This window comes from Epinephelus fuscoguttatus, linkage group LG12 (assembly GCF_011397635.1).
Source record: "Epinephelus fuscoguttatus linkage group LG12, E.fuscoguttatus.final_Chr_v1".
In the NCBI taxonomy this organism is placed as follows: Eukaryota; Metazoa; Chordata; class Actinopteri; order Perciformes; family Serranidae; genus Epinephelus; species Epinephelus fuscoguttatus.
The window spans coordinates 34,725,501-34,749,046 of NC_064763.1; the positions used below are offsets into that span (position 1 = coordinate 34,725,501).

At 41.0% G+C, this 23,546-nt stretch overlaps 1 protein-coding gene across 1 annotated transcript in view; it reads right to left on the reverse strand.

Annotated features, from left to right (window-relative positions):
• Positions 1-1,217: 1,217 nt before the first annotated feature.
• The window catches only part of gabra6b (gamma-aminobutyric acid type A receptor subunit alpha6b), a 37,576-nt gene continuing 15,247 nt past the window's right edge, over positions 1,218-23,546 (reverse strand). The window contains exons 9-10 of the mRNA XM_049591741.1: positions 16,024-16,280; positions 1,218-5,793 (exon numbers count right to left, since the gene is read on the reverse strand). Coding sequence (XP_049447698.1) covers positions 5,781-5,793; positions 16,024-16,280 — 270 coding nt within the window. The 3' untranslated portion in view covers positions 1,218-5,780. The remainder of the gene's footprint in view (positions 5,794-16,023; positions 16,281-23,546) is intronic.

The following is a 23,546-nucleotide window of genomic DNA, read 5'->3' on the forward strand; positions in this document are numbered from 1 at the left end:
GATCCCGCACATATTTGTGCATGCATGAGCATCTGTGTGCACCCTCACATATGCGCACACACCGAGATATTCCTATATGTCAGTCTTTGCGTGCGTGTGGTGTCTGTGTGCACTCAAACTGTGATTTTCTCTGCGCGTGTGTAAAAAACATATGGTGAGTCAGTGTGTAGGAGTCAAGCGCCACTGTGTCTGTGGGAGGAGGGAGAGTGGATAGGTGGTGATGGAGAGAGGAGAGAGGATTCAGGTTGTGCACCAATAGGTGGCACTCTACCCTTTTGTGATTGGCTACGGTGACCCAGACTAAGACAGGTCTGAAAGCACATGAGTTTGCATCCGAACAGAGCAGGAAGTTGGATGATAAAACTTCCCTTTTTCCTTTCCTTTGTTGCCTCAGGCCTCTGTGTGTTTCTGCCTGCCGGCTGCTCTCAGCGTTAAGGAATGAAAGCAGAGTGAGAGGAGAGTGTGTCTGGGGATGGATGTGGAGGTTAAATGGGTGTATGAATGGAAAGTTAACACTATTGGGAGTAGAGGTTCACTTTCCTTTAGGGCATGCCTTCATAGTGTAAAAGATAAAAAAAGACTCCAGGGCATGCACTGCAGGTGCAGTATGTGTGTACATATTTATACATAGCTGCATTAAACATGATTGTGTGTGTGTGTTTGCAGTACAAAGTGTCACTGAATGCCAGCCAACACTCAGTGTCATAAGCTGCATTGTTAACTGTAGTGTAGCCCATTCATGTAGAAGAACATATTGAGACTGTGTTATATAAATGTGTGAGTCACTGACCAAACCATACCACTACAGCCCTCACACGACATCTCATATAACATCATTACTACACTGATTGGGAGCAATATAAGAGTCACGTTAAGGGTATGGTAGCATTCATGTGTGAAATGAGAATTATTGGTGTCACACTGTGTGATTAAAAGTAACAAATCAAAGTGCTTAGATTAAACAATTGTGATCTTCTGCATGAGGATAGACTGTAACATTGATCCAGCATTGTTCTTTTTGGCATCTGTTTGGGTGAAAACAGCTTCTTACATGTCATATAATGAAAATTATGGCAATAATGAAATGCCCCGCTAAGTAGGGCTACAGAGATTGCATCTTCACAAAAATCCCACAATAAGCAGAGCCTCACAAGCTACTTTAAAAGACTCAATCTCTCACTATGCAGTGGCAGTTTTATACAAAGTGGAAAAGAGCAATATATTTATATATTTATATACATAATCTGGCTTTATTGAACATAGTAATATACAATCCTGTGGGAAAAGAGAGTAAGGGTTCATTTATTAACAGGGGACAAGAGACCTGAATAGGCAAATATTGTTTTCTGTTGCAATACAAACAGGCCTTCCTGATGACAATAATAAAAACGAGTGGAGAGCAATGTGTACAAGGAGCAAACGTGGATGAACTAAACCGCTAGAAATACAAAAGTCGGTGGTCTGTCGCTCAAACCAGTACAAATGGTTAATGCAGTGCAGCTGATCATCAAGCAGGGTCAGAATACAAATAGCAACCTACAGAAATACTGAATCATATTCACAAAATATACACATAAAATAACAATGTAGAGCATTCAATGTCTTCTAAATTGTGTCCACAATTTCTAGGCAAATGACTGTAGAAATGAGAAAAGAAAAGAAAGAGAGAGAGAAAGAGATTAACGCTGGCTAAATGAAAGAATCAATAAAGCCCATGCCTGTGGATGGAAACAAAATGACTAAAGGGCAGTTTATGGCTGCAGTCACCATAGCAATAGAATTCTATATTCTATGGAGTTCACAACCTTCTACATTCAACAACCCTAACAAGCACATAAAGGGTCGGAGGTCATGCAAGTGCAGTTCTCTCTGTGGTGCGATGGAGCTGAGCAGCTAGGCTGGGGTCAGAGGGCAGATCAATCGGGTCACTGATAAAAGCAAATGAGCTCAATCATATTAAAAAAAAAAAAGCACACACACACACACACACACACACACACACACACACACACACACACACACACACATCCATGCACACCCTCTCACTCTGACTATTCCACTGAAGTTTTATCCTGCCGAAACACGCTCAGTCACCGCTGGAGGTGGGAGGTCGTTGGTGTTCCGAGGCTCCATTGGGGTTGAGCCAGCAGTTCTGTGGCAGTCCGAGTTCACTGGCAGTCAGGTTTTTCCCACAATGGAGCCTGACACGCAGGGCAAGAAGGGCTGAAATGCCCTGTCTCATCAGCCTCTGCCTCGTAGACAGAGTAGAGGAGGGAGATGGATGAAGTAGAGAAAGAGGGAGGGTACAAAGACAGTTCATACAGGCTGACACCACTGTTCCTTTAGTCCTTTGGTGCACATGTGAAAGAAAAAAACATGCAACAACAGGCCTTAAAATGAACAAATCCTCTGCACACCATAACTGACACCAGTCATTTCAATGTCAACTAACCAAAGATGTAAAGTACACGAGTCCAAATCTATCACATCAGGTTTTTATGCCAGAGTTGGCATCCTCTTGTAAGTTTTAGTAGCCTAACTCTAACCATGTCATAGTTGCTGTACGCTAATATTACAAAAAGCAACAATTTAAAATCCTTGGCACTGTTGCAGAATAGTCCAATATTGATCCTCTTGTCTGGCGATAGAGTTGTTGTTTCCAAGTTCATGAAAGCTTTTGCAGCTCCAGAATATTTTTTTTTTTTTTTGTTGAAGCAACTGATCCCAACCTAGGGGGTCTACCAGAGTCTGTATTGCATTTTTTATTGCATTGCATATTTTTACTCTATAAAAAAAACTATGTGTATGATGCAAAGTTTTAATCATGCATATTTTTACTCTATCAGTATTGTCGAACTGAGCTCTACCATGCTGGTCTGTTCACAAATCAAAGTGCTCAGAAGAAATACACATAATTACAACAAATGAAAAGCTTCCCTCCAAACCAGAATATCTTTTAAAAAAATTATAACACAGAATTAAAGAACCCAAAAATCAGTTTTTCAAGACTGATTAAGAACACAGGGGCAATTTACATTAATTGTACATATTTTTTTTGTGAGAATCAAAATCAAATAGCCCATCCACTAAACAGCCAGAGGAGGTGTACAGCTTTCAGGACTACTATAAGCTTTTGGCACCGTCTGCAGGTTTTTCCTTTTAAAAGGTGCCTGTGTTATTAAGAGACACCTTTAATGAGAACATCCTTGTGGATGATGGATGCCATGAGGAAGCAAACACACATCAGCTTATATTTAGACACCACATGGATTTAACATGTTACAATCTCTGCTTAATTGGAAACTCTGCATAATCGTATGCAAATCCACACAAGTGGATTATTAATGAATACGTTTTGGCATTTCATATAATTGATGATGATAGGTTTAGGTGTCTATTTTTTTTTCAGCTGCTTTGTTAATGACAACCAGAAGCCAGAGCTGTCATCTCAAGAGATAATTGGCAACCAGTGTAGGGATCCTTTAACTTCAATTAAAACCACTACAATAAGTAGATTAAAAAAACAGAAAAAGGAAATGATACAAAATGAGTGTAAAGGCCTGAATCTTCTCTGAGGAAAAATCAGTTGTTGCCAGGATACAGGTTACTGTATGAGACACTAGCAAGTGTGTGCAGTTGTGGTTTACCTCTGTTTCTTTTTTTCCCATTGTTTCTATACATTCGCTGTTGCCCTGAAGTGTCTTGAATGTCGTACATTTTGCAGCTCAAAAGAATCCTTTGTCTTAATGTAACATCAGGCAAACTTAAAGGAACAGTGTGTAAGATTTAGGGGGATTTAGTGGCATCTAGCTGTGAGGATTGCAGATTGCAACCAGCTGAAACGTCTCCTGGTTAGAATATCCTCAGTTTTCATTGTTAAGGAGGTTTTTACCAGGATCCGAGTTATCTGCAGAGGTCTCTTCCTCTTTAAAACAAACAGACCCACTGATTGGGTCTGCAGACGGGCTGCTGGCCCAGCTCCTGCTAACTTATTTTCTTTGACAACCTAATGTGTGCTCACCTTATTTCTGATCCAGATGTTCAGGAGGCTTTTTACCGTGAGCTGATTTATCTGCATCCCTCCAAAACAAATGGACCCATCAATTTAAACCGGTAAAAACACTGAATAAAGCAGCCTCACAATACAAATCAGTGTTTCTCCTACTGCTGTTTGGCATGCTGGACATGGACCACTGGCCAAGCACCTGCCAATGTGTGCTCAGCTTTTTTTCCTCTGATAACTTGAGACCCAGATGTTTTTATTAACGGACCAATTATCCGCAGAGGTCTCTTCCTCTCCAAAACAAACAGAGCAGGTGATTAAAAACTGATCAAAACACTGAATAAAGCAGTGTCACGTAAAAACATCTGCCTTTTTCTGACACTTACTGTAGCACAGTGGCTGATGCATAAACACAAAAATGCAAAGACCCAGTGTTTGCTTTGTCCAGTCTGAGCTACTGTAGAAACATGGTGGTGCAATATGACTCTCTATCACTCCCTATGTAGGCTCCCTGTGTGGGCTGCATTTAATGGCTCATCCTAAGGTAACGAAAACACATACAGTTTCTTATTTTTAGGTGATTATTTGCTTAAGAAAACATACTTATTATATTACATTGTATTCCATCTCTGCCAGTATATCCCCTTAATTCCTCCACACTGGACCTTTAGCTTTAACATTTGTTTTAAAAATGTTGCAGTGTTGTCCCCTCTTGTTCTTGTAGGCATGTACTGTGTGTTTCTGTGATTTTTTTCAGAACTGGTACCAGGTATTATTTTATGATAGTCATTCAATCATGCACTGATGATTTAAAGTTTATTTCTGTCTATAGGAAAAGAGGAAATAAAATCCTGACATTGTGAAAATCATGTAAAGCATGTCGTGTGTGTAAGTGAGTGGCACGTGTGCATGTTTCAGTGTCTGTATTTTCTGACATGTGCACGTTTCTCCATCCGCATGTGCATGTGACAGTGAATATTGGAGCAGGCCAGTGTATCTGTGGAACACACCAGAAAAACCCTTTGAAGATTTTGCCTCACATCCTCTGTACTCCATCAGCGAGGGGGAAATTAAGCCAGTGAACCAAAAAATAGCGGGTGTTTTGAGGGAGAAAAAAAAATGAAGAGTGGAAGGAAGAGCTGGGAGTTCAGTCAGTCACACTGGATCCAGTCAGGACATCGGGTGCACTCAACCTCTGTTCAAAATATCACATTAGGGAATGTGTAATTTCAAACACACATGCCAAACCACTACAATGTGTGAAACTGCATGCAAGTTGCACGCATACAGAAATAAATACATATAACAAAGTAGTTTCTCTGCCTCTGGTTCTGCAGCCTAGCTAGCTTAGCTGTGTGCATCTTGCCCAGTCTCTTCGGGCAGGGGAGATACAGGACGGACACTGAAAAAGTGTCATAACATGTAAGTGTTTATGAAATACTGGGGAACAGAAATAAAGAAGTGAAAGAGACAGAGAGAGATGTAGTACCTGTTTGAAATGGTTCCAGAGCCGGGGGCCCACAGGCTGTGAGCTCCCGGGTCAAGTTGGCAATAGGAGCTGGTACATCGGCTCTCAAAACACTCACTTTCCAGGGGAGTACTTAAAAAGAAATACAATGCACTGAGGCGGCATAAAAGAGTGCTTGGCAAGCGTCTGTCATCTATTTATTGTGTATATATGTGTGTGTGTGTGTGCCCGTGCAGGTGTATGACAGTGTGTGCGTGTGTATGTGTGTGTGTGTGTGTGTAGTGATTTCCAGGAAGACAAAGTCTTGGCTTAAACGGTGTCCCTGAAAGACAAAAAGAAGAGAGAGAAAGGTAACATTAGTGGAAAAAATGGCAACTGTGCACAGTGTTTGTGTGTGAGTGTGTTAAGGAGAGACATGGAAAGAAAGAGGGGCGCCCTGGTACGCTGCCTAGAGTACATAAAGGTTTTCTCTTCGAATTACGGATATTTTATCATATTCAAACATACAGATATATGCATGCACCTCCACACACGCCTACTCCATTTCACATGCGTCCACATCTGCCCGCACAACGCACATTGGTATGATGTAACAGCATGCTCTGGTTCAGTGTTGCTGCAAAGGTTGGCATCCATTCCAGGCGGAATTTAAAATTTGAATTTATTCAGTCCCTCGCTGCCAACGTTGTTCACAAAGACCTTGTGAAACTCGTCTGGGAACCTCTGCCAGGTAGTTCACACCTCCACCTCCTCCGCCTGATGTGTTAAAGCAGGAGACACTTTTGACAGCACTGAGAGCCATTTTCAGCCAGAGAACTTACATGGCTACTGGCGAAAAAAAAAAAGCTAACTTTCTGTTAGTTGGTAGATAGGCGAGGAGGCATTTTGGGATAGAATAGGCACCATGTCCATGTGCTTTCAAGGGCAAACATGGGGCTAAAATTCTGTTAAATTCACTTTAAATTAATTTTGAAAACATTTACAGTATGCAAATGTGTTTGTACACATAGCTACAGTATGAGTGACTGTGGGATGGTGTGAATATTTCAGGTTAACAATACGTAGCCTGGCCATATGCTGAACAGTTAACATATTGTTTGATTTATGTAGCTATACAGTTTGTGTCATAACGTAGTAATATTTTGGCACTGGATTTGATTGGTAGAAATTAGTTTGCTGATATATATTCACCCTTTTAAAAAGCTTAAACAATTAAGCAAGCTTCATACCCAGCAGAACCTTGGTCAACTTTCCCCTTTCCTGATCCATGTTTGCTTAGTGCTATGCTCGTCTAAAAGAAAGCCACATTTTCAAGATGGTTAAAAGATGGTGGTGAGAGACACTCAGAACCTTCATGGACACTTTACACTGTATACAGTCACATCTTAAGTTAGCTAACGTGAGCAAAACTGCGTTTGCTACCTAACGTATGGCTATGTCAAAAGAAGTTAGCCTTACATCAGATCACCAGTATCAGCCGAGATTGCGTCATCCTCATGTCTGTGGTAATGTTAAAGAGATTTGGAAAAGGACAGATAGGATGATTGCTGACAAAAGATCAAGGCTACAATCCCTTTGTTTATATTATCTCTGTAAGGCTATGTGCTACCCCAAACAAACCAATAAATGCATAGTGTACTTTACTGATCCCCAGATGGGGGAAAATAGGAAATATATCCGGCTGTGCAGGAGCAATGTTGACTTCTAGTCTTGTCATCCTCTGTCTCTACTTCTCCCTTTTACGTTGGGACTGGAAGCCCTAATTTTGCATCATGCTGCCTTGTTCATAAAAGTTACCATCATGACTATATCCTTCCATCACATACTGTAGTCCTTGCTGTTGGCTTCTTAAAGCTGTATCACCTGAAGTCTAAAAACTATTTAGTAAACAATGTGGCACCCGATGTCACCATGTTTCTGTTTGTCAAGCTTGTCTGACTTAGCAACAGTAACTAAGGTGGGCGGGACTTAGGATCAGCCAATCAGAAACATAAAATTTCTGCGCCAACTGTAATTTTCTGTATTTGTGATTGTGTGCACTTGACCAGTGGTTCTCAACCTTTTTCGTGTCAACAGAATAGAACAGAAAGGACAGACCCCCATTTGATAAGATTTCGGTTCAGGAGCCTCCATCTGAGAAGAGTAACCTGTGGTGTTCCACAAGGTTCAGTATTGGGACCTAAGTTATTTCTACTTTATTTAAATCATATCTGTATGGTATCTAATATCTTGAAATTTTTAACATTTGCTGATGACACAAATTTATTTTGTTCAGGTGATGACATGAGAGAAAGGGAATTAATCATGTTGAAAAAATGGTTTGCTGTTAATAAGTTATCACTTAATGAATGAATGTGTTCGGTGACGAATTGCGAAATAAAACTGAACTTAAATGATGTTCAAATTGTAAGGGTACATGAAACAAAATTTTTAGGCATGATTATAGATCATACACTATTTTGGAAGCCTCACATAGAACATGCTAAACTGAAACTATCTAAATCTATTGCTGTTCTTTGTAAAACAAGGGAGTTGTTGAATAAGACATGTTTGTATCTATTGAACTGTTGACTTGTAATGCCATATATGCCTTACTGTGCTGAAATTTGGGGAAATGCACATAAAACAAATATAGATCCTATAATTAAACTTTAGAAAAGAGCCCCGGGAATAACACATAAAGCAGGTTATTGTGAATCTGCTAATCAACTGTTTATAGCATCTTACACCTTATAATTTCCAGACATTGTGTATTTAAAAACATTGGAAACACTTTTTCGAGTTGTCAACAAAAGCCTTCCTGACTGTATTCCAATTTCTTTTAAATTAAGACAAGGAAATTATCATGTAAGAGGGTTGTTTATATGAAACATGTAAAGTAAGAACCAAATGTAAAATACAGGAGTGTTGCTGTTTTGGGAGTCAAATTATGGAACAAACTACTCTAATGTATTCTAATGTAAAATGATCAAATTGTAAAAGAATTGAGGATTATAATTTAGAGTATATTGTATTTCATTATTAATTTATTTATGTTCTTCCTTTGGTATTGTTGATATAACAGGTTATCCTTTGGTTGATATCGGATAGGCAAAAATAAGCCTTTTCGGTTATTGACTGTGACAAAATATGTGTGAAATAATTTTGTTTCTCCAGATGTAATCGAAATTAGAATTATTCATTCATTCATTCATTTCGATTTGTAGATATGATTGAGACCAGAATTCTGCAGTCTAAAGCCCAGGAGATAACCATGGAGGAAGTGAAACCTATGGTCAGTATTGTCACTGTTATGACTCTTACTCACAGTGGGCTCACCTCTGTAGTGAGTTAAAAATGGTAAATAAACTACTCCCTATTTTTCTGAGGATCCCTCTAGGACCTCCGGGGGTCCTCGGACCTCTGGTTGAGAACCACTGCTCTAGACAATCTTTACTGTTAAAAGGCTTTCAAATATTAGTAACTAATACTTTTATGTAAGAAAAAGCCATGCTAGCAAGTCATAACTCATAACTGTATCCAGTGTGACTGAAAATGAGCGAGCAGTATTCATGGCACACTGACAGGTCGTACAACTGCTGACAGATTCATATTGGTTCTTGCAGTGAGTGAACTTATGACCTTTTGGTGATGGAACTATTTCTCTTTAGACGAGGCTGCCCTGTTGCATTAACTGTATTTGCCAAAGTAACCAGATGGCCAATATGCATCTATACAGTCGGTAATGCACAGCTCTACAGAGACGAGGCTCCTCTTTGCTCTGAAATGACTGGATGAATAATGCTGAGTGGATGAGGTAGAGGGCCACCACTCTGCTTAGCCTGTTGGGCTGTCCTGTCTTATCAAAGAGGAAGCAGAGTACAGGCAGTTCATAAAGAGAGAGATGGGGAGAGGGGGAGTATAGAGACAGGAAGGGAGGTAGCAGAGAGCGGGAGAGTGTGTGTCTGAGAGAGTGACACTGAGATAAAGTGAGGAATAGAGAAAGCAATTGAGTGTGAGGGATAGTGGGACAGAGAGAATGAGCATGTACGTATATGTGAAGGGAAAGTCGGGGACAGAGAGCAGTTTCCTTGTGTGATAACAATTTATCTTAGGAGGAATTGTAAACGTTTACACCTCTACGCTTGACTGTGCACACAGACATCCATGTAAACACAGGTAGATGTGTGAGAAATGGATTCATGTAAACGCACACAAACAAGGCGACAAAGGCGGATGTAGCAATTCCCACGAGGCCGCGCACAGAAATATGATAGATAGGGGATCGCTGTTTATATCGGTCTTCTTCGCTCCCTGTCTGAGTGGCCTGTAATTGAATGATCATTACACCAAAGTTATGACTACGGCCCCGCAGTCGAAAATAGGAATTGAGTTGGAAACAGCATTTAGTGGTTTTGATTTATGAGCAACAATGGGGAAGTTGTTTTTCAAGCCTGGCACTCTGATGGGCAATAAAGAGGGGCAAGGCTTATCGCCTGCTGTACCCACTCTGACACACATACACCAGTCAGCCAGCCAGCCTGCAACCAGTCAGCCAACCAGCTGGGGCCCTTCATGGAAGGAAGTGTTTTCAGCAAATTTGTTTCCTTCATGTCTCACCCTGAATGGTGCTATTCATTAAAATAGCCTCCAGTCGGTAGGCACTGCTGCCATGGCACATTTATACACTTGTTCGCCTGTATCCTCACAGAAGTAGACACACACACACACACACACACACACACACACACACACACAAATCCACCTGCACACACACTCGCACAAACAGACACTCTTTTCTTCTGGTCCAGCTCATCTTTGCAGGAGGGCCTTCTATAATAAAAGCAAGGCTACAAAGAGAGAAAGAGGTCTGTTGCATGCGCTGCTATCGGCTTTCAGTTGGGGGCCACTGGAGCTGTGTATTTATTTCTCTGGAGTGAAAAGGACTGCCCGCTCTCATTTAATGGATGTGATGTTTGGATTAAGGTGGATCTCACTCAGAATCAAGGGGTCACTATGTGGGTGGTCCTGCATAAAAATAGCTGTGAAATATAAAGTGTTAATTGTGGAAGTGTGAAGCATTGTACGGTGGACTGCAATTCAGCTGTGGCCCAGATCAGTGAGCAGGCATGCTTTCATTTTCATCGTCTACAAAAGCTCTACAGACTTGCAGTGTAGCTCAATCACATGTGTGTTATTGCAATCTTAACTCTTGTTTACACCTCGTCACTCAAATTCAGCTCCGTCAGTCAGATCTCATTTTAATGGGCTAAATGCAAATTATGGCAAGCCATACTACAGATGCAGATCACTCCTCTCTTGGGTGTAGTCCACACGCACACAGAAATCTACGGAAAAAAAGATTTCCCTCCTTCATTCTCAAAAAAATTCCCATTCACACAAGCACTGTCATAAAAAGAAAAAAATCTGTCCAAATTAAAATGCAAAGATGCAACTGAAGTGCTGTCCAGAGCTTCCAAACCAACAGGCAGCGATATAAATGTAACACAAAAAGCCACAAAAAGTAGATGTTGGCCAATTAGTGCCCTGAAAGAAAGCTTTTATTAGAAGGTGACCTGGAGTAGTGACCAAGTCACTGTCTAGCGCATTCTTAAAATTCTGTTCCAAAACATAGTGGAAGAGTAACTGCACATTTATGTGTAAACATGTAAAAAGTCCTGGTGGCAAGGTTAGGGCCAGCACTATTGTGGTAATGACTCGCAAATGAGATAACAACACGCACAAGTAAAAACACAGCTTTCTCTACCACAATACTACTACGAAGCCAGTTCAGCTTACCCAGGATACCTTTTCGTTATCTGGTTTGACTAACCCTAACATTGGCTGTATGGATAACCAATATTACAAAGCTGGTTAGCATTTCAGTCAACTCTTCATTTTCCTATCCAGCCACGAGCATGTTCATGTGAAAGAGGAGGGGGTGTTAATTACAAGCAACATCATCGGAACCATGAATGAAGTAGGCTGCTTCATATCATATGAGATGAAACCGTGCCGAAACTGTCTATGACTGCCAGACAGTAAAATGCCAGTGGTGTGGGATGTAAACAATGCTCTGTAATCTTATAACGGCAAATGAACAATCACTGAAAATACTACCCAAAAATTCACCAGTGGACTTACATGCAGGTATCACTGAGATATGCACCTGTGACAGCGGTATCGAGTATTTTTTGCTGTTTAGTTGGTTGATGCTGAATATGTTACATAAAGCAATTTAAAGACTTTCTTCTACTGCAATAACAAGTGGAAAAGAGGCCTAGTTAATCACTGACCAGAATGTGCCATTTATAATAACAGGAGCCAATTAACAGTGTGTGGATTATTTTACCAATTAAATATGATCTTTTTTCTAGTTCTCATCACACAGGCGTCTGATGTTATTTTGAGCTGCAGTGATGAACCAGAGAGTAAAAGTAGCAGCACTGTCAGTGATCTGCGGACTAAAGTAAGTTCAAATACAGCTAAAATCATGTGTATATTGTGTAAACGATCTCTCTGTTTGGAGTGGAAATCAAGCCCTGGAACAATTAAGTTTTTCAGTTGACCTATAACAACATTTAGGCTACTCTTTTTTTACCTGAGACTCTGGACTTGTCCATGGATACCTTTTTCCTAAAGTGATCTGACTGGTCAGAGGTCAGGGTGTTGACAGGTTGTGATCCGATACTTTGAAGTCTGGAGCAGGTCAGCTGTTCAGCGTAAGTTACCATGGTAGTTTATCCCGATAAAAAAAGAACCAGCTTCGTAGTACTGAAAACCCAGAGTTAACCCCGAAGTTACCTCGCTAACTTCAAATCCTGCTTTGTCGTACAGACCTCTGAACACTCGCTGAAGATCTTTACCCCAGATGGAGTTTAACAAAAGGTTCAGTTTCACTCACCTAAATTGCTGTTTGCGTGTGGACAAAAGGACAAAACATGAGAAAAGCTTTGTTCGCAAATATATTCACGTATGTGTGGACCAAGCCTTACCCATACAGATCATTCAGGAGTTGCACTGATTAGTGATCAGATAGATGCTTTCACAGTATGTCACACCCTCTGTATGAATCTAAGTTGTCTTCTGTTTGTATGAGATTGGAACAAAGCTGGCTAGTTTCAGGGTTATCTGGTCAAAATAAGTTAAAATAAATAAGTAAAAACAAGTAAAGATCCAGTTTTATCAACACCATATTTAACATTTAAATCATCATTATATCAACAAAGACCAGACCTGGATGTTAGATTCAGTCTTGTTGTTGGTATGCAGCCATTTTGTGATTTAAAATGAAGTCAACCGTAAGTTTTCCCACTCTACCTGCAGCTACTCTGTGTGACAGCTTTTGTCCATGTTGACTTCTGCTGTGAGAATGATGTAACCACAATCAATCACAGTGACAACCTGTGGTTGTGCTTGTTCTTAGCACTGGCTGGTCAGCTACAGGTTCCTCCACCACTGGGATTTACAGTTATCAGCACCGGGGCACTGTGTTGTATCACCTCCTCTTTCCTTTCATCACTCTACCCCTCACTCACGGCACTTGCTCAGTCTTACACTTGAATGTATTGCAGACATGCTCGTGTTTTGCACATGAGTTTGTACAAGAACACACATGCAAACTATATTGCATTTTATTATTTCCTTTTTTCTAATTCCTGTACATTCCCCGTGCCTGAAGGTCAACACTGTGCTGCTCTCCTACATGGGGTTTGTCAGGATTTGCTTTCTCACTGAGAGTCCCTATCAATTAATAGAAACAGTTGAGACAGTGTCACTAAGAGGGTTAGTCACACAGAGCTATCCCAATGCCTGCCAACACTGTCATGTCATCTGACTTGTCTCAGCTCAGGCCTCAGGGCTATTCCCTTTTTAGAGAAAGAGCAAGGCAGAGAATGAAAGGAGCTGAACCCACACAGATGAAAAGCCCTGGAGTTAGAAGTGGTGAAGCACATCGATAGTGTGCACATAAATGCACAACCAGGCATATTCATCTGTTTAGAGCATATGGTTGGGACAAATCAAACACACAAACTTGCATAGACACATGCATCATAAACAGAGCTTCCTCCTGCAACCGGCATAACCCTCAGCACTCTGTCAAAGTGTCAAGCTTTACAGGATCCATAGAGGTGATCTATGAGAGCAGCATACATCTCTTGATGTCATCAAAACACTGCGGCGAGAGTTCATCCATTGACAGACATATTGCTTTGGCAATAACAATGCCATGAAAACTGTTGTGCGTATCCATAGTCAGTCTGTGAATCATATATATGTCTCAGTTTGTCATGTGCATTTGAAAGACACCACTTGGAAATGCCACTTATGTGCCTCTGAGCTGTCACAATTCAACTTGACAGCCACAGTAGCCAACTTGTTTGTTTGCTGTTTCAAGTCTTTATATTGAATGGTATCTTGATTAAAACCATACGCCAGATGTCACAGATTTACGTACCAAAATGGCACACATCAGGGTTAGGGCTTGATAGCATTTTATTGAATCTAAATCTTCTATCTAATAATTTTTTTCCAGTACTACTCAGATGCACATTCAGAGTCTGTGTACATTTCCTTGCCATCATTTAGGCGGTAGTTCGCTGGGTATGGAAAGCACAGACACCTACGGGCTATGAGTGCTGCAGCCCATTGGCACAGTACAGTGCGAGACACATTGCAAAACATTGAGTGACAAATACAGAGCCTGCCAGGGTTGCCTGGTGGTCTTGTCTTGCAATTATAACTCAACTACTGTATGGAGCCTGTGACCAACTCGTCAACTCTGCTGACACATTTGGAAAAGCCATATGGTAAATAATTAGAGCTGAAAGTGTAAGCGCTTTGTGTAGCTGCTGAATAATATATGAACTCCCAGGCTGGTGAACATACATAGAAAATAAAAGAGAAAACATATTTGAGACAGATGCGTACTTCACATTCCCATACTTCCCTCCATTACACACATACCCACACACACACACAGAAGAACAGCTGATAAACAAAGCATACAATCTAAGAGGTTTACATATTGTCTACCTTGTTTTCTGCATAATGGGGCAGTTATATGCACTGAACCATGCGGTGTGGTTTAAAATATCCATACATAAATTATAGACTCAATGTGCAATCTTATACACAGTGTGTGATGTGGCCTTTTTGCCCCAAACTACAAACTGCAATATCACAGATTACTAGGGCTGCCCCCTAATTATCAACCAAATGTTATTCAACCAGAAAGGTCATTAGTCGGCAAGATTTCATTGGTTGCTTAGTCACAGAAAAAAACACACACAAACAAAGAATCTCTATTAGGAGCTGCACCTCATCGAAATGAATCAAAACCTATATGACTGGACCATGTGGGAATTTAATTTGAAAGGACAGACACAGGAAGTGGCTACGATCAGTGGTCAGAGAGGAGTCGCGTTACAAACCAATCACAGCCAGATATCTTTCCCTTCTTCTGTAAATATTCAGTCTGATAAACACGGAAACATTGATCATGTTAGTGCAGGGCTACCCAGAGCTTTACATCTGCCCCACGGTCGATAGGCCGATAGCTCTGTGCTCAGGATTACAGGTAAATAGGCTATACGGTGCTTGTTCGGGTTGCTTAGCAACCTCACATGCAACCTGCCGCCATGCTCTTGGAAGCTGGCACAAAAAATGCACAAGAGTAGCATCCAGAGTCCGATCTCTCTTTTCCAGGTGGTTAAAGACACAGCACCTAATTTCCAGGGCTGGTACCTGCGGTTATTCCACAGGCTAGTTAACAACATGTCGGGCAGGAAATCCAAAGTGTGGGATCATTTTGAGAAGGTGAAGGACGAACCCAAGGTGATATGTAAACTCATCTTCATTTGTCGACTACAGACATGACGTATCATCTGAAACATGGAAGTAGCTACATGCCCATTAGCCCACAGCGTCATTAACAGGCGGCTCGCCCAGTGTGTGACGTGCACTTGTAGATAAAATATAGGCCTATATTAATGAAGGTTCATTAGTACGGTTTTTTGTATTTCTCTGTAATGTAGCACAGTGTTAACAATGTTACTGATACTATTCTTTCTCACACCTTCAACTCAAACCGTTGTGTTGCCCCGCCCAAAATGTTCATTTAATTATAAAATTAATACCGTAAACATGCAGGCTACTAGCTAAATATGGCCCTAAATGACAACTATTGGTTGACTAGGAAAATTCTGAGTCGCAGGCAGCCCTACAAATTACCTACTGCATGTCTTCCTCTTTGTGGACATTTTACCCTTATATTAAGTTAAAGGAAACAAAAGGAAAGCTCCAACAACTTCAGTCAACTCAGGCAGCTCATCAACATCAGCACCAAGATGACAAAAAAAACTGTGTCAGCAAATTTGGAAACTGTAACTTATTTCATCCAAGCAATCCATTAAAATGTCTAACTGTAAACATTTTAAGTGAAAAATAGGCCCTGCAGTCGTTGCAGTCCATTTTGATTCATTTTTAAACTATAACTGCTACTGTTGCAAATTGTTCAAGATCTAACCAGACAGGTTATTTTCAGTTCGTAACAACCAAGCCATCTCCTCACCTGGACATCTCCATCGTGTCCTTAGTGAGATAGACGATCCAATAGACCAGGTTGAAGGCGCCAAACGAAAGGGGGAAGAGGATGCGTGAGTATTTGTCGATGATGCTGGTGCCAGTCAGGACGTTGTTGGCCGGTACGGCTGAACCCTGCTGCAGGAAGGCTTGGGCATTGACAGGTGGGTTGGGGAATGTTTTGGCAGGGCGGTCAAACAGCGGGGCAGAGTTCATCCTCTTCTTCAGCACACTGCTGGGATCCACCTTTGAGAGGCAGAAAGGAAATATAGAATCTCTAAGAGGAAATTGACATTAAAGGAAATGTTGCATGATGTAATATGAGGGTTTTAATTATACAACTGGTGCTGTGCTGTTCCCAGAGAGTCATGAAAGCATCATGTTATGTGCAAGGAATGTTAATACTGTAACTGATTGTGCATGTAAAAGGACAACATGTTATAATGAAATGTATATCAACACGTTGCACACAGAATAAAAAAAAATCATAAAAAATGAATCCTAATGTTGTGCCGTATTTGCGCAGCTGTGAGTTGAACACTGCATGTGGGAAATGTGTACGTGAGCGAAAAAACTGCCTGGAATACCAATGAGCACCACAGTAATTAAGCTCGACAAAGGAAATCAATGATGTTTTGTTTCTGATTTGATGTGATTTCAATCAACCCGTTCCATGAAGATTGATACAGTTGTGGGAAGCAAACAAAACATATTAAACAAAAGGGGCTCGCAGTGTATTGACACATGGTTATCGCTATGCTTCATCAACTTTCAGTAAACCAGTGTGATCTCAGCACATGCTCCCTGCTCCAATAGTTGTAAATCAGCTACAGTATGTGTGCGGAGAGGATGAGAGAGTACATCTGGGAAATGGGTCAAGGAACACCGTGTTGCCTGTAGGTAGAGTCAGAGAGAGTGAAACAAGAGAGCCATGGCTTTTTATAAACCAAAGAAAACTGTGTAAATTACTGTATAAATCTGGAGTACCACAGAAGAAGCACAGACAGTCAGTTCTTAATGGATCAAGGCAGAGACTCCATTAAGGTAGTATGGAACTAAGCATTGTCCATTTTCAGTTTTCCTATATTATCCACCAGAGCAAGTTTATGATTCTGAAATAACCCATACTTTAGCAGAATACTGTTCACTGCAGTGTCAAGTTTGACTGGTTGCTCACAAGTTTGAGGAAATAAACTCCCCATAGTTCCCTGATCGATCCAGTGTTCAGCTGTCGGGCTTAGTCACTTCACTGTGGATGTTTTTTCCAGACCACAGTCTTGGAGCCAAAACTGAACTTGTGAGATTTAGGCTGGATTTGTGAGGCTGCAGGATTACATTCTCCTTTACGGGTTGAGAAACTATCAAACTGTTACAATCCTCTGGCTGCGGGGAGCCCTTCCAAAAATGCGTAGTGGTCAATCTAAAAATAACACTAAGTTAGTGCCCGGGTTGTTTATTTCACAAACCTTAAGTTATTCCCAGATGCAGTTGTTTCACCCAACGAAAAATGATTAAAATGTAGTGGTAGCAGTATGACTTTGTGTTCATGCTCATCTTCACAACAACCTTGTCAGTGTTTGTCTTGCAGCTATCTTTAGACGTACAATTCATAACCACTCAGCACTGTGGATTTGTTACTATAAGTTGAGCCCTCCTGTCATTCCAATTCTCCATAAAGGTCTGACAACAGGAGCGTTACCATGGAAACATGAAACAGAGAAAAACGAATGGTGAAGGCCGACAGATGAAGGTTGGTACATGTTTGTAAATTACATGTTTGTGGCTCGGCTTGAGTACATGCAGTAGGAAACTCCTTCTCTTTGATCTGAAGCAGTAAACTTTGGTAAACTATAAAACTGTAATCCATGGTCCCCCCGAAACACAAGATTATCTTTCACTGATAGTTGCCAAGTATAGGAATATAAGATGTTGCACTATGATTAAAAAAAATCTGCACCTCTCGTCAGGCTTCATTAGTGTGAGATATTTATTTACTGGAATCTACAGTAAAACAATCATATCAGCTTTTCACCCGTGACAAAAACAAGAGTTAAACTGTACCAGGATTGTGAAAAGTCTATGGGGTAGAAGAAGGGAGAATAAAATAATAGATTGGCACTGGTCAAATCCTATAGCAACATGACAGCGGGGAAGAGCTTTGAGAGGGAGTGGGTCCTTCTGATCTAACAGCTGGCCACCCTGATGTTAAGCCTACTCATCACTCAATTACAATGTGTGCCCCTATCTGTGAGTTAGGTATGCGTCCTCCTGTTGAATTATTATCTCCACCTAGAGGGGATCATGCATTTGGTTTTGCATGTCTGAGTGTGTGTCTGCAGCTAATCTAGAATACTACTGGACCAATCAGCCTAATATTTTGTGTGCACATTTATTAAGAACCTTGTGTGGTTGCAGTGATTCATAACTGTTGAAAAACCTGTCTTGTTAGCTGTTTTATATCATCATTGGCTGCTGACTCTTCACTCCTCTTAACCAGCAAGCCTTATTGTCTGTTGCAGGCCACATTTTGGTCTTCACCATGCCTCAAAAAAACTGACATCCGTAGAAAAGCTTGTTCTTATTTTGAAATGGATCATCTGTAGATTATTCCATGCCCAATATGTTAGATACACTAAAGGTAGTCATGTTATGTTAGATGAATTGAGCCACTCGTTTTTGTTACCCTTACCGCCATCTTGACTGTAAAGGAGCCAAGAGGGACAATTCCATTGGCTGCAGCTTCCCGCAATCCATCTGCGACCTGGTTTTGCTCGGCCCCTGCATGGCATGGTACCAAACCAGTAGTGTTTTTGACAGGGAGTGTTTTGCTTGACTTATTTTGTCAGTTTTTATTGATTTGGTAATTTTTCCTTGATATTTGGGCTTCTACCATGAGTAAGTAAGTAGGCGACATAGTCTCCTTTGGTTTATATTATTTGCCTCCATTGTTATTTCCTTGTTTGTTGTGCTGTAGCCTTGACAGACAAAGTTAATACCGCTCAAAGTCAAGTTGTGCCTTGGCTCTGGCAAAAGTAGATGAAGCATGTTTTTCTTAGCTTCTGGGAGTTTCTGAAATGCATCTGCTGAAATTAAAAGATTTGTCTCGGGTGGCAGCGATCAGCCCTGGCGGCTACTTGGCCAAATCTCCAAACCAGGCTGCGGCTTCAAATGTCAGCTCCCTATCACTGTAATGCTTCCTTCTGAGGTAAAAGATCATGCAGTGATTAAACACTGTGTGCATGACCTGTGTGTGCGGCGTACTGTACGTATGCGCAGCTGATCTGATACACAAGCTATTTTTGATAATGACAACAGGCTTGCTTGGCTTCTTCCTGGTCAAATCCCTGGGGGATCAGCTCCTCTTCTCTTTATCCACTGCTCTAGATTTCACCAGACCCACTTTGACATGGGGAGGATGGGCACTGACTGATAGATGTATGGATGTTGTTTGGGTGTGGGCAGTCATGTGTGTGGGTGGGCGGGGGTTACATGCGAGAGTGTTTCGTAGTGTAAGTGTTGGCTTGAGTGTGATATAACGTTACGCTAGCTGTGCACTAACGATATGCCATGGGAGTAAGTGCATGGAGGTTCATCTGCGTGGGTGCTGAGTGGGTGTGTTTACATTTGTAGATGGTTATTAGATGGTAGAGATGAATATGTGTATGTAAATGCTAATGCATTTGAGGCAAGGCTGTAGGTATCCTGGATATATCAGCCATGACACTTTTTATTGTTTAGATTTTTTTAGACAGCAAGAGAATAAAATGAGTATAAAGTGGGATTAAAACTGTAAAATACACATTATTTTATCAATTGGTGTTTCTGCGTCATCGTCGTTATTTATCACAAATGCCTCGAGAGTTGAACCAGTAAAAAGATGCAATAAAGCTGAGTGAAAACAAAGACTGCCTGATCATCAGCTACAAATAAAATGCAGTTTTACACCTTCACGACATCCTCTAAATATCACACTGCATTCTTAATATCTACTGCAGGATTGTTGGTTGACATGCAAGAAAAGAAGAATCTGAAAGACTTGTTTGACTCCTGTTTCTGACAGGTCATCCTGTCCTGCCTCTAGTTATACGAGTTCACACTCTAACTTGAACCCTGGTATAATATAGGCCACTAGCTTGCTATGTGACTTCCTCAAGATGGAACTGTAAAGGATGCTATAAAAGATGCTAGTAATAACACAGCCCCCGTTTGAGACCTCGGCAAATGATTTGGCCACATTGTATCCCTTACACAAAGCTTAGGGGAAAGTCAAAACATTTCACAAATGTTTTTTTTTTGGTTGTGAATGATAAAAAGGTTGCCCAGGGCGAAAGTAACTTTTAAGTCCAACATTTCAACAGACTGAGCCACTCCACTCTGCTCCTTTTCTCCACTGGACAAATGTTAAGTCTGCTACTGTGGCTTGTTGTGGCAGATATGTTGCATAATAATCACTAGTTTCGCATCACTCTGGTCAGACGGACAACATTTATGAGATTTGGAAAACAGCTTTGAAGATGCAACACCCTGCTAATTAAAAAGTTTGCGAGGAATGCTGTGTGACCAAAGCCCTATTCGCATGGAACTAGAATTACTTGGGGACATGTGATTTAGAAATTACCCCCCACATCTTTGTTTCATGCAGCGCATCTGCACGGGATAAGCAAAGTCTGTATTTTACTCAAATTTACTGACATTATCCCCTGCATATGGTTCAACACAGAAACATTAAACAGCACTACTGGCTGTACTGTACGATGCTAACCTCCTTTTTTTTTCTTTTAAATGTAGGTTAAACCAGTGGTTCTCAAATGGTGTGCCATGATGCCAATCTAGATGTGCAATGGGATTTTATGATAACCACACATTATTATTGCAACATTCAGCTGGGCCTATACAAAAAGTTATGAATGAATTTTTAAATGACTGCATCACTACGTTGTGCACACCCATTTCCTAATAAAGAGGCAGTATATTAATAATTTAATTCAATAAACCTTCACAGGGAACCTATTTGTAGCTGTTCACGCAGGGGAATTTTAAGTGTCAGACACATCAAAAGCCCTGATTGGCAGCCAGTGTGAGGGATGGTAACATTTAAAAGAGAAAGCAAGGAGTGGGACAATGGATTGCTTTATTGTACGGAACAAATTAGAACAAAGCACCACCGAAGATGACCAACCACCGACAGAAAAGAGAAGAAAAAAAACAGTCAACAGACAGTATCACCAAAGCTACTAGTCTTATTTTTTCTTAATTTTATTGTCTTATGTTGTGATGAGGGTGATAACACACGTTATAGATGCTGTTGTGCACAGATATAAATACAGGTGTGCCTTCAGATTTTGGATTGCCCTTTAGTGTGCCACAAAAAGTCGAAAACCACTGAGTTAAACAAAATGAGCATAGCTTTAGTTCAGGCAGGACACGATGTCAAGCTCAGCTCACATCCCAGCTACATCAGCTGATCCCAAACAGCCCAATCAACTTATGGAGCAGCTGATTGATGGAAGGGAGTCAGCTGATAGATCACATGATTCCTTTCTATGCAACCAATTGGCGAATCTCGTTCTGGGCGCCCTATTTAAACTGCTACTGTTGCTGGTTCCTCTCCAAGCTGCTTTGTGAACTACCTCCACCCCAGCTCCTCCGTTTCATGCTGTGTCTGACTTATCAATGTCATTTCTGTTTGTCAGTGATGCTGCTCTGTTCTGTTCCTGGGGGTCTTTGCTACTGCTCTCCCTGCCTTAGGCTTTCCATGTAGGCACATGGAAGGGCAGGGAGGTTTGCTCTCTCTGCCTCAGGCTTTCCTCATTTGCATGTGGAAGAGCAGAGAGGTGTGCTCTCTCCGCCTAAGGCTTTCCATGTAGGCCCATGGAAGAGGCTTTCTGCGTAGCCCCAGGAAAGGCAGAGGCCCCAGAACAGAGCCATACCACCAAATATAATACTGCAAAAAGAAATAAAGTTTTTCTTGACTAACGTGTTCCTGACTGAAACAGAACTGATCCTGCCATACACTGTCACGTTATCCATCTCATCCTTTTTTTTTTCATAGATTTCACTGATTTGAGCTTGCTTTTTCTGTGAACGGGTCTCCATGCTGTGTAACAAGATGAGCCTCCTGCACTCAAAGTGCTCTCAAAACTTTCATCTATAATTGCCAATGCTGCTTCCACAATTCTCAATCGTGAAAGTGGCAGAAATGAGGCACAAAGAAAACAATAAACCTTAATATGACCCCAAATCACTAAGATGCCAATTCACTCAGTATTATTATTATCAAATGACCTCTGTGCTTGGCAAAATAAGGCAGGGAATTTGCAATGAAATTTTTACTTGACAAATGACGGACATGGCAGATCTGCACAAGATTAAGATTACAGATGACCTCTGCAATTATTACAAATTACTAGAGGTCCCCTGGTAATACTCGTCCCATGCAAATGGGGCTCAATTCGCAGATTAATGTAGTGCTGGGGTCATGGTGAGGCTACTGACAACAATAGGAATGCAGTGTAGTGAAACACTAATAATCCAAGCATACACATAAATAAAAAAATCTTAGATGTGTATGAAAAGCAAAGACACCCTGTGGAGTATTTGATTATTAATTGTGTTATGGAGCAATTTTTGATGAGCATTTCCATGTTTTTATGCATCTTGTTCTCACACAAATGAGGACAAATATATAAGAGCGTATGACAGAATGTGCTTTCCTGCTGATTGTGGAGATCAGTAATGTAAATGTGTAGTGCATGCAATAAGCCATAAAACATAAAGATGACAAAGACGCCAAATGACAAACTGGAATTTACCTCAATGATTGCCTATGTCTATCACAAAAGGGGGTCCCTATCATGCCTCTTTGTTTCATACTGATCTGCTGTACAGTTGGCAGATGTAGGCCTCAAGGATACACACAATGTATTGTGAGAAACACCGAGTGTAAACAAGGAAACTCCACAGGGTAACTTTAGATATGGTACATGAGATCTGTGTTGTCAAAACTCTTGCCTGAGCTTGAAAATCACAACACTCAGGGCTAATTATCAGGGCACCAAAAATCAAATCTGTCCTGATTTAATCAGGACGTTTCCCCACCCAAGTGGTGATCACCAATCCTGTGATTGCCGACACCTGTGGCTGGGACTATAAATAAAGGTCCCTTCTGTCTCTTTCCCTCTCAGTTTTTTACCTCCCACAAATATTTTATGTTCTGTTTATTTCCTGCACCACATACTGCACCACCTACTCACACACACCACTGACAATGCATGCAGCACCCTTTACACACACCAATAAACACCCCCTTCCCCTTTGTGTTTACAGTTGTATATCTGACTCATTAAATGAAACGTTTATCTTATGTAGCTGTGAGGTTTCCATTCCTGTTATGGTTTCACCTGACAGTCATAACAGGTCATAGTGTTTAAAATCGTGACTGTTGGATGGCTATTTCTATTCCCAATGATACACCATTGTGTTTTTTTCCCTTTTCTCTGTGTAATGAAGAGT